The sequence below is a fragment of the Salmo salar genome, chromosome ssa02 (assembly GCF_905237065.1).
Source record: "Salmo salar chromosome ssa02, Ssal_v3.1, whole genome shotgun sequence".
Classification (NCBI taxonomy): domain Eukaryota; kingdom Metazoa; phylum Chordata; class Actinopteri; order Salmoniformes; family Salmonidae; genus Salmo; species Salmo salar.
Window position 1 is genome coordinate 95,416,477 of NC_059443.1, and position 11,732 is coordinate 95,428,208.

Here is an 11,732-nt window from a genome sequence, read left to right on the forward strand (position 1 = left end):
TGGCGCCAATGCCCAGTGGGATATTTGTCGTAAATTTTCCTAAATGTCGACAAAATAATTTACTCTAGACAGGGGTGGATAATGTTTGCCAGTAAAATAGCACATGGGACCAATGGCAGTGGACACGCTTTGTTGCGCAAATGTTGCTAGAATCAGGGGTGCAATTTTCACTGGGGACGGGGGACATGTCCCACCCACATTCTGAAATTGCATTTTTGTACCCCCCCAGTTTTATCATTGGAATGGGGTTAAAAACGAGGCAACAGTGTGCTTTAGGACCATGTGGACGCCTCCGAGTTGTCGGGTAGGCTGTTTGGAGTGTTTATCCAACTGGATTATACCCCTCCCCCCACCACTTCCAAAACCAAAGTTGCGCCCCTGGCTAGAATAACCATCATGTCGAAATAAACTGCAGCCACATTAACTCACACTAGGACTTGGAAAATCATGCAGTTTATTAGGCTACAGATTTAATAAATTATGATTAACTTCACAGGTTTGTGAAAGTGCACAGTGATGAACTTGATCTTAAAAAATAATCTCATGAACCCTCTGCACTGTATCTGCCAGTCGTTGGCTAGAGTGCATGTGACCAGACAAGTGGGAAAATGTTCTGATATCGCTAGACTTTGTGGCAAAACCATCGACAGAATAAAACATTTCATAGAAACTCAAATAACTTCTGTTTTTATTTGGTAAATGAAAAATTATAGGTGCATTTTTCTAGGGAAAGCAAATTGGTCGACTAGATTGTGAAGAAAATATTATTCCCAATAGTACCAAACTCTAAACTAAAGAGCTATCCCAGCAACCCCTGCTGTTTAAACCCAAAGCCACAGCACCCGCTATCCGCTAGTCATTAAATTAAGGTGACAAACTCTTATTAGAAACACATGGATTTGCTCACCAAATTAAAAACCGTAAGCTTCACTGTCTAAACACATATGGTGTGGACTATGTGTGCCTGGTAAACACATGTGGATCTGGTGAACAGTTATCACTTGTTGACCAACTACAGGAATACTGACCTCAGAGTCTCCAGTTTACAGTGGGGATTCCCCAGTCCAGCAGAGAGCAGCTTCACTCCTGAATCCTTCAGGTCATTGTTACTCAGATCCAGCTCTCTCAGATATGAGGAGTTTGAGCTGAGAACTATGGCCAAAACTTCACAGGTTGTGTCTGTGAGTTTACAGCCATTGAGTCTGTCAACATAGAATAAATACCATGAGAGACAGGTTGTAATAAAATGTTATGCTTAGCTTCCCCTGCTTACACTGTTACACCTGCCCGACTAATATGTCCCCAGTGCATTGCTTTCTGATCAGTTTGTATTATATTATGTTCAAGAGTTTCAGCTAATAAAAATACTGCTCTTCCCACATACAGTAAGTTTGAGTACTTACAGAGCCTTTCTGCGGCACCTCACAGCTGGGAGCAGTCTCCTACGACCCTCCTGTGTTGTCTTGTATTCTTTTAGGTCAAACACATCCATAACCTCCTCTGATATCTGCAGCATGTAGGCCAGCGCTGAACACTGAGCAAGTGTGAGGTTTATCGATCTTTTCTCTGACCTCAAGTACTCTTGGATTTCCTCCCTGTACTGAATGGTCTTTCATCTCTATCAGACAGTGGAAGAGATTAATCCACCTCTCAGGGGAGATGTTCTTCCTCTGCATCACCTTAAGGGATCGGATTGTTTTCTGGACGCTCTCTGGACTGCTTTCTGTCTGTGTTACCAGACCTTGTAGGAGTTTCTGATTGGACTCACTGACATGCCATGAAGGAAGCGAACAAAAAGGTCCAGGTGTCCATTCTTACTCTCCAAGGCTTTATCCACGGTACTCTTCAGCAGCTCATGCAAGGTTAGCTCTTCAGACTTTCTCTTGAAGAAGGGCTTCAGTGCATCCATGTTCTTGCTTGTGTAACAATGGTACATGTAGACAGCTGAGAGAAACTCCTGAATGCTTAGATGTACAAAGCAGTACACCACTCTCTGAAATAACACAGACTCTTCTTTAAAGATGTGTGTGCACACTCCTGAGTACAGTGATGCTTCTTTGACATCAATGCCGCAAATGTTCAGGTCTTCTTCATAGAACATGAGATTACCCTTCTCCAGATTTTCAAACGCCAGCCTCCCCAGCTTCAGAAGAATTTCCTTATCTGACTCCATGAGCTCCTCTTGTTCCATCTCATCTCTTCCATGATGCTTCTGGTTCTTCAGGCTGGTCTGAATGAGCACGAAGTGTGTGAACATCTCAGTCAGAGTCGTGGGCATCTCTATTCTTTTGTCTGTACTCAACATGTGTTCAAGGACTATTGCAGAAATCCAACAGAACACCGGCATGTGGCACATGATGTGGAGGCTCCTTGATGTCTTTATGTGTGAGATGATTCTGTTGGCCAGGTCCTCATCACTGAATCTCTTCCTGAAGTACTCCTCCTTCTGTGGGTCACTGAATCCTCGTACTTCTGTCACCTGGTCAACACACTGAGGGGGGGATCTGATTGGTTGCTGCTGGTCGGGAGGTTATCCATAGGAGAGCAGAGGGAAGCAGATTCCCCTTGATGAGGTTTGTCAGCAGAACATCAACAGATGATGTCTGGGTGACATCAGACACCTTTCATTGTGCTGGAAATCCAATGGAAGTCTGCTTTCATCCAAACCATCAAAGATGAACATAGCTTTACAGGCAGTGAGTTTCTTTGCATTGCCTATGTCTAGTTCTGTGTGGAAGTCATTTAAAAGTCTGAGAAGACTGTACTGACGATCTTTGATCAAGTTCAGCTCCCGGAAAGGAAGCACAAATATGATATCCACATCTTGGTTTGCCTTCCCTTCAGCCCAGTCTAGGATGAACTTCTGCACAGAGACTGTTTTTCCGATGCCAGCGATGCCCTTCGTCAGCACAGTTCTGATGCTTCTCTCTTGGCCAGGTAAGGGTTTAAAGATGTCATTGCAGTGGATTACTGTGTCATGTGAGGTTGGTGTCCTGGGTGCTGTCTCTAGCTGCCACACCTCATGTTCATTGTTAACCCCTTCACTCTCGCCTTCTGTGATGTAGAGCTCTGTGTAAATCCTGTTGAGGGGGAGTTTGGTTCCCTGCTGTTTCGATGCCTTCTATTACACATTCATACCTCCTTATCAGACTGTCTTTATGATTTACTATAGCTTTCTGCAGGCTGTCATCCACTACAAGGGAAGAGGAAATAGGGTGTTATCAGACACATTCATTGACAGGATGAAATGTGGGCCTTCCACAACTACAGTAACTTATATTATTGTAGTTAACACTTAATCAAATTGAGGTATTGACTTAGCACAGGTCTGCAAGTGGTCTTACTTTTTTCAAAGCCTCTTGCATCATTGGGTTCCCTCAGGTGCTGTAGTACAGGAAGTGTTCTGGATCTCTTTCTACACTGAGGACAGTCATAGTCTCCTGAAGGAGCAGGTTTCTCCCAGTATCTGGTGATGCACTGTCTGCAGAACCTGTGTCCACAGGTGGTAGAGACTGGATCCCTCAGAACCTGCTGACACACTGCACACCTGGACTGATCCTCTAACATAGTAGACCATCCACTACAGAGATAAAGGAGAGAGTGTAGATGTTACTACTCATCCTCTAACAGAGTAGACCATCCCCTACAGAGATAAAGGAGAGAGAGAGACTTCTAGATGTTACTACTGATCCTCTAACAGAGTAGACCATCCCCTACAGAGATAAAGGAGAGAGAGATACTGATCCTCTAACAGAGTAGACCATCCCCTACAGAGATAAAAGAGAGAGAGAGACTTCTAGATGTTACTACTGATCCTCTAACAGAGTAGACCATCCCCTACAGAGATAAAGGAGAGAGAGATACTGATCCTCTAACAGAGTAGACCATCCCCTACAGAGATAAAAAGAGGGGGCAGTAATTCCTCTAATAAACTTAGTTCAAACAAACTACACATTACAAAACATATCTATATGACATCTTGAAGATTCTCCTCTTCACTATTAATATTATTCTGACTAGTGACAGGTCAAAGGTAACTGATCCACCACCATTGGAGTTGACAGGATGATCCATGGAGAAATCACTGTTCATAGACAGACAGACAGCTGGGAACAGTATACTGTGTTCATAGACAGACAGACAGCTGGGAACAGTATACTGTGTTCATAGACAGACAGCTGGGAACAGTATACTGTGTTCATAGACAGACAGCTGGGAACAGTATACTGTGTTCATAGACAGACAGCTGGGAACATTATACTGTGTTCATAGACAGACAGACAGCTGGGAACAGTATACTGTGTTCATAGACAGACAGCTGGGAACAGTATACTGTGTTCATAGACAGACAGACAGCTGGGAACAGTATACTGTGTTCATAGACAGACAGCTGGGAACAGTATACTCTGTTCATAGACAGACAGACAGCTGGGAACAGTATACTCTGTTCATAGACAGACAGCTGGGAACAGTATACTGTGTTCATAGACAGACAGCTGGGAACAATATACTCTGTTCATAGACAGACAGGCAGCTGGGAACAGTATACTGTGTTCATAGACAGACAGCTGGGAACAGTATACTGTGTTCATAGACAGACAGCTGGGAACATTATACTGTGTTCATAGACAGACAGCTGGGAACAGTATACTCTGTTCATAGACAGACAGACAGCTGGGAACAGAATACTGTGTTCATAGACAGACAGCTGGGAACAGTATACTGTGTTCATAGACAGACAGACAGCTGGGAACAGTATACTGTGTTCATAGACAGACAGCTGGGAACAGTATAATGTGTTCATAGACAGACAGACAGCTGGGAACAGTATACTGTGTTCATAGACAGACAGCTGGGAACAGTATACTCTGTTCATAGACAGACAGCTGGGAACATTATACTGTGTTCATAGACAGACAGCTGGGAACAGTATACTCTGTTCATAGACAGACAGCTGGGAACAGTATACTGTGTTCATAGACAGACAGACAGCTGGGAACAGTATACTGTGTTCATAGACAGACAGACAGCTGGGAACAGTATACTGTGTTCATAGACAGACAGCTGGGAACAGTATACTCTGTTCATAGACAGACAGCTGGGAACAGTATACTGTGTTCATAGACAGACAGCTGGGAACAGTATACTGTGTTCATAGACAGACAGCTGGGAACAGTATACTGTGTTCATAGACAGACAGCTGGGAACAGTATACTGTGTTCATAGACAGACAGACAGCTGGGAACAGCATACTCTGTTCATAGACAGACAGACAGCTGGGAACAGTATACTGTGTTCATAGACAGACAGCTGGGAACAGTATAATGTGTTCATAGACAGACAGACAGCTGGGAACAGTATACTGTGTTCATAGACAGACAGCTGGGAACAGTATACTCTGTTCATAGACAGACAGACAGCTGGGAACAGTATACTCTGTTCATAGACAGACAGCTGGGAACAGTATACTGTGTTCATAGACAGACAGACAGCTGGGAACAGTATACTCTGTTCATAGACAGACAGCTGGGAACAGTATACTGTGTTCATAGACAGACAGCTGGGAACAGTATACTGTGTTCATAGACAGACAGCTGGGAACAGTATACTCTGTTCATAGACAGACAGACAGCTGGGAACAGTATACTCTGTTCATAGACAGACAGACAGCTGGGAACAGTATACTGTGTTCATAGACAGACAGACAGCTGGGAACAGTATACTGTGTTCATAGACAGACAGCTGGGAACAATATACTCTGTTCATAGACAGACAGCTGGGAACAGTATACTGTGTTCATAGACAGACAGCTGGGAACAGTATACTCTGTTCATAGACAGACAGACAGCTGGGAACAGAATACTGTGTTCATAGACAGACAGCTGGGAACAGTATACTGTGTTCATAGACAGACAGACAGCTGGGAACAGTATACTCTGTTCATAGACAGACAGACAGCTGGGAACAGAATACTGTGTTCATAGACAGACAGCTGGGAACAGTATACTCTGTTCATAGACAGACAGACAGCTGGGAACAGAATACTGTGTTCATAGACAGACAGCTGGGAACAGTATACTGTGTTCATAGACAGACAGACAGCTGGGAACAGTATACTGTGTTCATAGACAGACAGCTGGGAACAGAATACTGTGTTCATAGACAGACAGCTGGGAACAGTATACTGTGTTCATAGACAGACAGACAGCTGGGAACAGTATACTGTGTTCATAGACAGACAGACAGCTGGGAACAGTATACTGTGTTCATAGACAGACAGCTGGGAACAGTATACTGTGTTCATAGACAGACAGCTGGGAACAGTATACTCTGTTCATAGACAGACAGACAGCTGGGAACAGTATACTGTGTTCATAGACAGACAGACAGCTGGGAACAGTATACTCTGTTCATAGACAGACAGCTGGGAACAGTATACTGTGTTCATAGACAGACAGACAGCTGGGAACAGTATACTCTGTTCATAGACAGACAGCTGGGAACAGTATACTGTGTTCATAGACAGACAGCTGGGAACAGAATACTGTGTTCATAGACAGACAGCTGGGAACAGTATACTGTGTTCATAGACAGACAGACAGCTGGGAACAGTATACTGTGTTCATAGACAGACAGACAGCTGGGAACAGTATACTGTGTTCATAGACAGACAGCTGGGAACAGTATACTGTGTTCATAGACAGACAGCTGGGAACAGTATACTGTGTTCATAGACAGACAGACAGCTGGGAACAGTATACTGTGTTCATAGACAGACAGCTGGGAACAGTATACTCTGTTCATAGACAGACAGACAGCTGGGAACAGTATACTGTGTTCATAGACAGACAGCTGGGAACAGTATACTGTGTTCATAGACAGACAGACAGCTGGGAACAGTATACTGTGTTCATAGACAGACAGCTTGGAACAGTATACTCTGTTCATAGACAGACAGACAGCTGGGAACAGAATACTGTGTTCATAGACAGACAGCTGGGAACAGTATACTGTGTTCATAGACAGACAGCTGGGAACAGTATAATGTGTTCATAGACAGACAGACAGCTGGGAGCAGTATACTGTGTTCATAGACAGACAGCTGGGAACAGTATAATGTGTTTATAGACAGACAGACAGCTGGGAACAGTATACTCTGTTCATAGACAGACAGCTGGGAACAGTATACTGTGTTCATAGACAGACAGACAGCTGGGAACAGTATAATGTGTTCATAGACAGACAGACAGCTGGGAACAGTATAATGTGTTCATAGACAGACAGACAGCTGGGAACAGTATACTGTGTTCATAGACAGACAGACAGCTGGGAACAGTATAATGTGTTCATAGACAGACAGACAGCTGGGAACAGTATACTGTGTTCATAGACAGACAGCTGGGAACAGTATAATGTGTTCATAGACAGACAGCTGGGAACAGTATACTGTGTTCATAGACAGACAGACAGCTGGGAACAGTATACTCTGTTCATAGACAGACAGCTGGGAACAGTATACTGTGTTCATAGACAGACAGCTGGGAACAGTATACTGTGTTCATAGACAGACAGCTGGGAACAGTATACTGTGTTCATAGACAGACAGACAGCTGGGAACAGTATAATGTGTTCATAGACAGACAGACAGCTGGGAACAGTATAATGTGTTCATAGACAGACAGACAGCTGGGAACAGTATACTGTGTTCATAGACAGACAGACAGCTGGGAACAGTATAATGTGTTCATAGACAGACAGACAGCTGGGAACAGTATACTGTGTTCATAGACAGACAGCTGGGAACAGTATAATGTGTTCATAGACAGACAGCTGGGAACAGTATACTGTGTTCATAGACAGACAGACAGCTGGGAACAGTATACTCTGTTCATAGACAGACAGCTGGGAACAGTATACTGTGTTCATAGACAGACAGCTGGGAACAGTATACTGTGTTCATAGACAGACAGACAGATGGGAACAGTATACTGTGTTCATAGACAGACAGCTGGGAACAGTATACTCTGTTCATAGACAGACAGCTGGGAACAGTATACTGTGTTCATAGACAGACAGACAGCTGGGAACAGTATACTGTGTTCATAGACAGACAGACAGCTGGGAACAGTATACTGTGTTCATAGACAGACAGACAGATGGAAACAGTATACTGTGTTCATAGACAGACAGCTGGGAACAGTATACTCTGTTCATAGACAGACAGCTGGGAACAGTATACTGTGTTCATAGACAGACAGACAGCTGGGAACAGTATAATGTGTTCATAGACAGACAGACAGCTGGGAACAGTATACTGTGTTCATAGACAGACAGCTGGGAACAGTATAATGTGTTCATAGACAGACAGCTGGGAACAGTATACTGTGTTCATAGACAGACAGACAGCTGGGAACAGTATACTCTGTTCATAGACAGACAGCTGGGAACAGTATACTGTGTTCATAGACAGACAGCTGGGAACAGTATACTGTGTTCATAGACAGACAGACAGATGGGAACAGTATACTGTGTTCATAGACAGACAGCTGGGAACAGTATACTCTGTTCATAGACAGACAGCTGGGAACAGTATACTGTGTTCATAGACAGACAGACAGCTGGGAACAGTATACTGTGTTCATAGACAGACAGACAGCTGGGAACAGTATACTGTGTTCATAGACAGACAGACAGATGGAAACAGTATACTGTGTTCATAGACAGACAGCTGGGAACAGTATACTCTGTTCATAGACAGACAGCTGGGAACAGTATACTGTGTTCATAGACAGACAGACAGCTGGGAACAGTATAATGTGTTCATAGACAGACAGACAGCTGGGAACAGTATACTGTGTTCATAGACAGACAGCTGGGAACAGTATAATGTGTTCATAGACAGACAGCTGGGAACAGTATACTGTGTTCATAGACAGACAGACAGCTGGGAACAGTATACTCTGTTCATAGACAGACAGCTGGGAACAGTATACTGTGTTCATAGACAGACAGCTGGGAACAGTATACTGTGTTCATAGACAGACAGACAGATGGGAACAGTATACTGTGTTCATAGACAGACAGCTGGGAACAGTATACTCTGTTCATAGACAGACAGCTGGGAACAGTATACTGTGTTCATAGACAGACAGACAGCTGGGAACAGTATACTGTGTTCATAGACAGACAGCTGGGAACAGCATACTCTGTTCACAGACAGAGTTTTGATGAAATCTATGGACAAAAAAATACCTCTATCTGATAATCACACTCTGCTATTTATTGCTGCCCAGAAGATATAACTAATGTGCATTGTGTACGAATAATGAAGCTCTGAGTAATAAACCTATTTGACACAGTTGGCTGGAAAGCCTCAATGCTTCAGGAAGTGTCACGACTTCTGCCGAAGTCGATGCCTCTCCTTGTTCGGCGGTCGACGTCGCCGGTCTTCTAGCCATCGCCGATCCATTTTTCATTTGTTTTGTCTCGTTTTCCCACACACCTGGTTCTCATTTCCCTCATTATGTGTTGTGTATTTAACCCTCTGTTTCCCCCATGTCTTTGTGTGGTATTGTTTATCTGTTCATGTACGTGCACGTTAGGCTGGTTGCGCTGGGTTATGTTCAACCCATATTTGTATTTTCCTGCTCGTTTGTGCCGTGTGCTTTTGGTTCGCCAAATAAAAGGCTCCGTTTTGCCACCAACTATCTGCTCTCCTGCGCCTGACTTCCTACAGCCCTTCACGCATACCTTGACAGGAAGCTTTGTTTCAACATCACTGCAGTGACCCCCAGCAGTTTGAGAGCTAGCACATCTGATTCATCTCGTCACGGCAGGTAGCCTAGAGTTAAGAGCATTGGGGCAGTAACTGAAAGGTCGCTGGTTTAAATCCCCGAGCTGACTAGATGACAAATCTTTTGATGTGCCCTTGAGCAATGCACTTAACCCTAGTTGCTATGGATCAGAGTGTCTGCTAAATGACTAAAATGTTACATTTAAACACGATAATAACACCTATGGAATGTTAACAATATATTATGGCTAACCAGAATGCAAAACAAATGTCAGGTTCTTCAAAATAATCTATAAAGAACCTTTGAGATTGACCTCCATAAAGGTTCTATAAAGAACCATAACAAAGGGATGTTTATAGAACTATCCTCCATAAAGGTTCTATAAAGAACCATAACAAAGGGATGTTTATAGAACTATCCTCCATAAAGGTTCTATAAAGAACCATAACAAAGGGATGTTTATAGAACTATCCTCCATAAAGGTTCTATAAAGAACCATAACAAAGGGATGTTTATAGAACTATCCTCCATAAAGGTTCTATAAAGAACCATAACAAAGGGTTGTTTATAGAACTATCCTCCATAAAGGTTCTATAAAAAACCATAACAAAGGGATGTTTATAGCCACAAAAAGGGTTGTAACTTTAATTGTGTGATTGCAGTAATTACATTTATTGTGTAATTGCTGTATTCATTTTATTGTGTGATTGCTGTAATTACTTTTGTGTAACTGCTGTAATTACTTGTACTGTGTAATTGCTGTAAGTACTTTTATTGTCTAGAAGCTGATCCTTCATCAGTATTGTGAAATAATTATAATGTTAAGTAAAGATTTGAATGGAGAAAACTGATCTGAGAGCAGCGCTCCCTTTCTTTCCATCCTATCAGAATTGATACATGCTCCACCAGACGTGATACCTTGTAGTGCTGCTGATCCAGTTTCTACTGGTCTGACTGAGGATATGAACTCTGACCTGTCCACCAGACATGATAACTTGTAGTGCTGCTGATCCAGTTTCTACTGGTCTGACTGAGGATATGAACTCTGACCTGTTCACCAGATGTGATACCTTGTAGTGCTGCTGATCCAGTTTCTACTGGTCTGACTGAGGATATGAACTCTGACCTGTTCACCAGACGTGATACCTTGTTGTGCTGCTGATCCAGTTTCTACTGGTCTGACTGAGGATATGATCTCTGACTGAGGTTATCAGTATCGACACATGCTCCAACGACGCACATAGCGACCATTCTCTGTTTTAGGAAACTCATGTTATTTCTTCGGCCATTGTAGGAAAGATACATCTTTAAAACACCTGTAAGCCTAAATGCCATCACTTTCAGGAAACCGTCCCCAGAGAGACTTACAGTAAAGTTGCCGTATATTAATTTGATAATCTATTGTGTCAGAAATGTTCCTGCACAGCAGAAAATGCAAAATGGTAGTGTATTTGAGGTTTAAAAAAGGCTTCTAAAGTTTGTAATTTCCAGGTTAAAATGTCACACTTGATATTGAAAAAACACAAATGTGATAAAAATTGTGGAAATATTGGAAATAAACGTAATACATTCTGAAACAGTATTGTTGTCTCACCTCTTAGCTTTGGTCTCATGTTCCCCAGAGAGACTCATTTTAGAACACTGACCCCTAAACAGAGATCCAGCATGTTGGTTGTGGTTAACACAGTGACAACTAAACAGAGATCCAGCATGTTGGTTGTGGTTAACACAGTAACAACTAAACAGAGATCCAGCATGTTGGTTGTGGTTAACACAGTGACAACTAAACAGAGATCCAGCATGTTGGTTAACACAGTGACAACTAAACAGAGATCCAGCATGTTGGTTGTGGTTAACACAGTGACAACTAAACAGAGATCCAACATGTTGGTTGTGGTCAACACAGTGACAACTAAACAGAGATCCAGCATGTTGGTT

The 11,732-nt window shown here is 42.9% G+C and overlaps 1 protein-coding gene across 1 annotated transcript; it reads right to left on the reverse strand.

Annotated features, from left to right (window-relative positions):
* Window positions 1–1,769: 1,769 nt before the first annotated feature.
* LOC123733185 (E3 ubiquitin-protein ligase RNF170) lies at window positions 1,770–11,438 on the reverse strand. Its single transcript, XM_045712603.1, has 3 exons — window positions 11,389–11,438; window positions 3,345–3,580; window positions 1,770–3,193 (listed from the first exon to the last, which is right to left on the reverse strand). Exons 1-3 carry the CDS (start codon window positions 11,424–11,426, stop codon window positions 3,042–3,044), a joined length of 426 nt encoding a protein of 141 aa, XP_045568559.1. The 5' UTR covers window positions 11,427–11,438; the 3' UTR covers window positions 1,770–3,041.
* Between the last annotated feature and the right edge of the window lie 294 nt (window positions 11,439–11,732).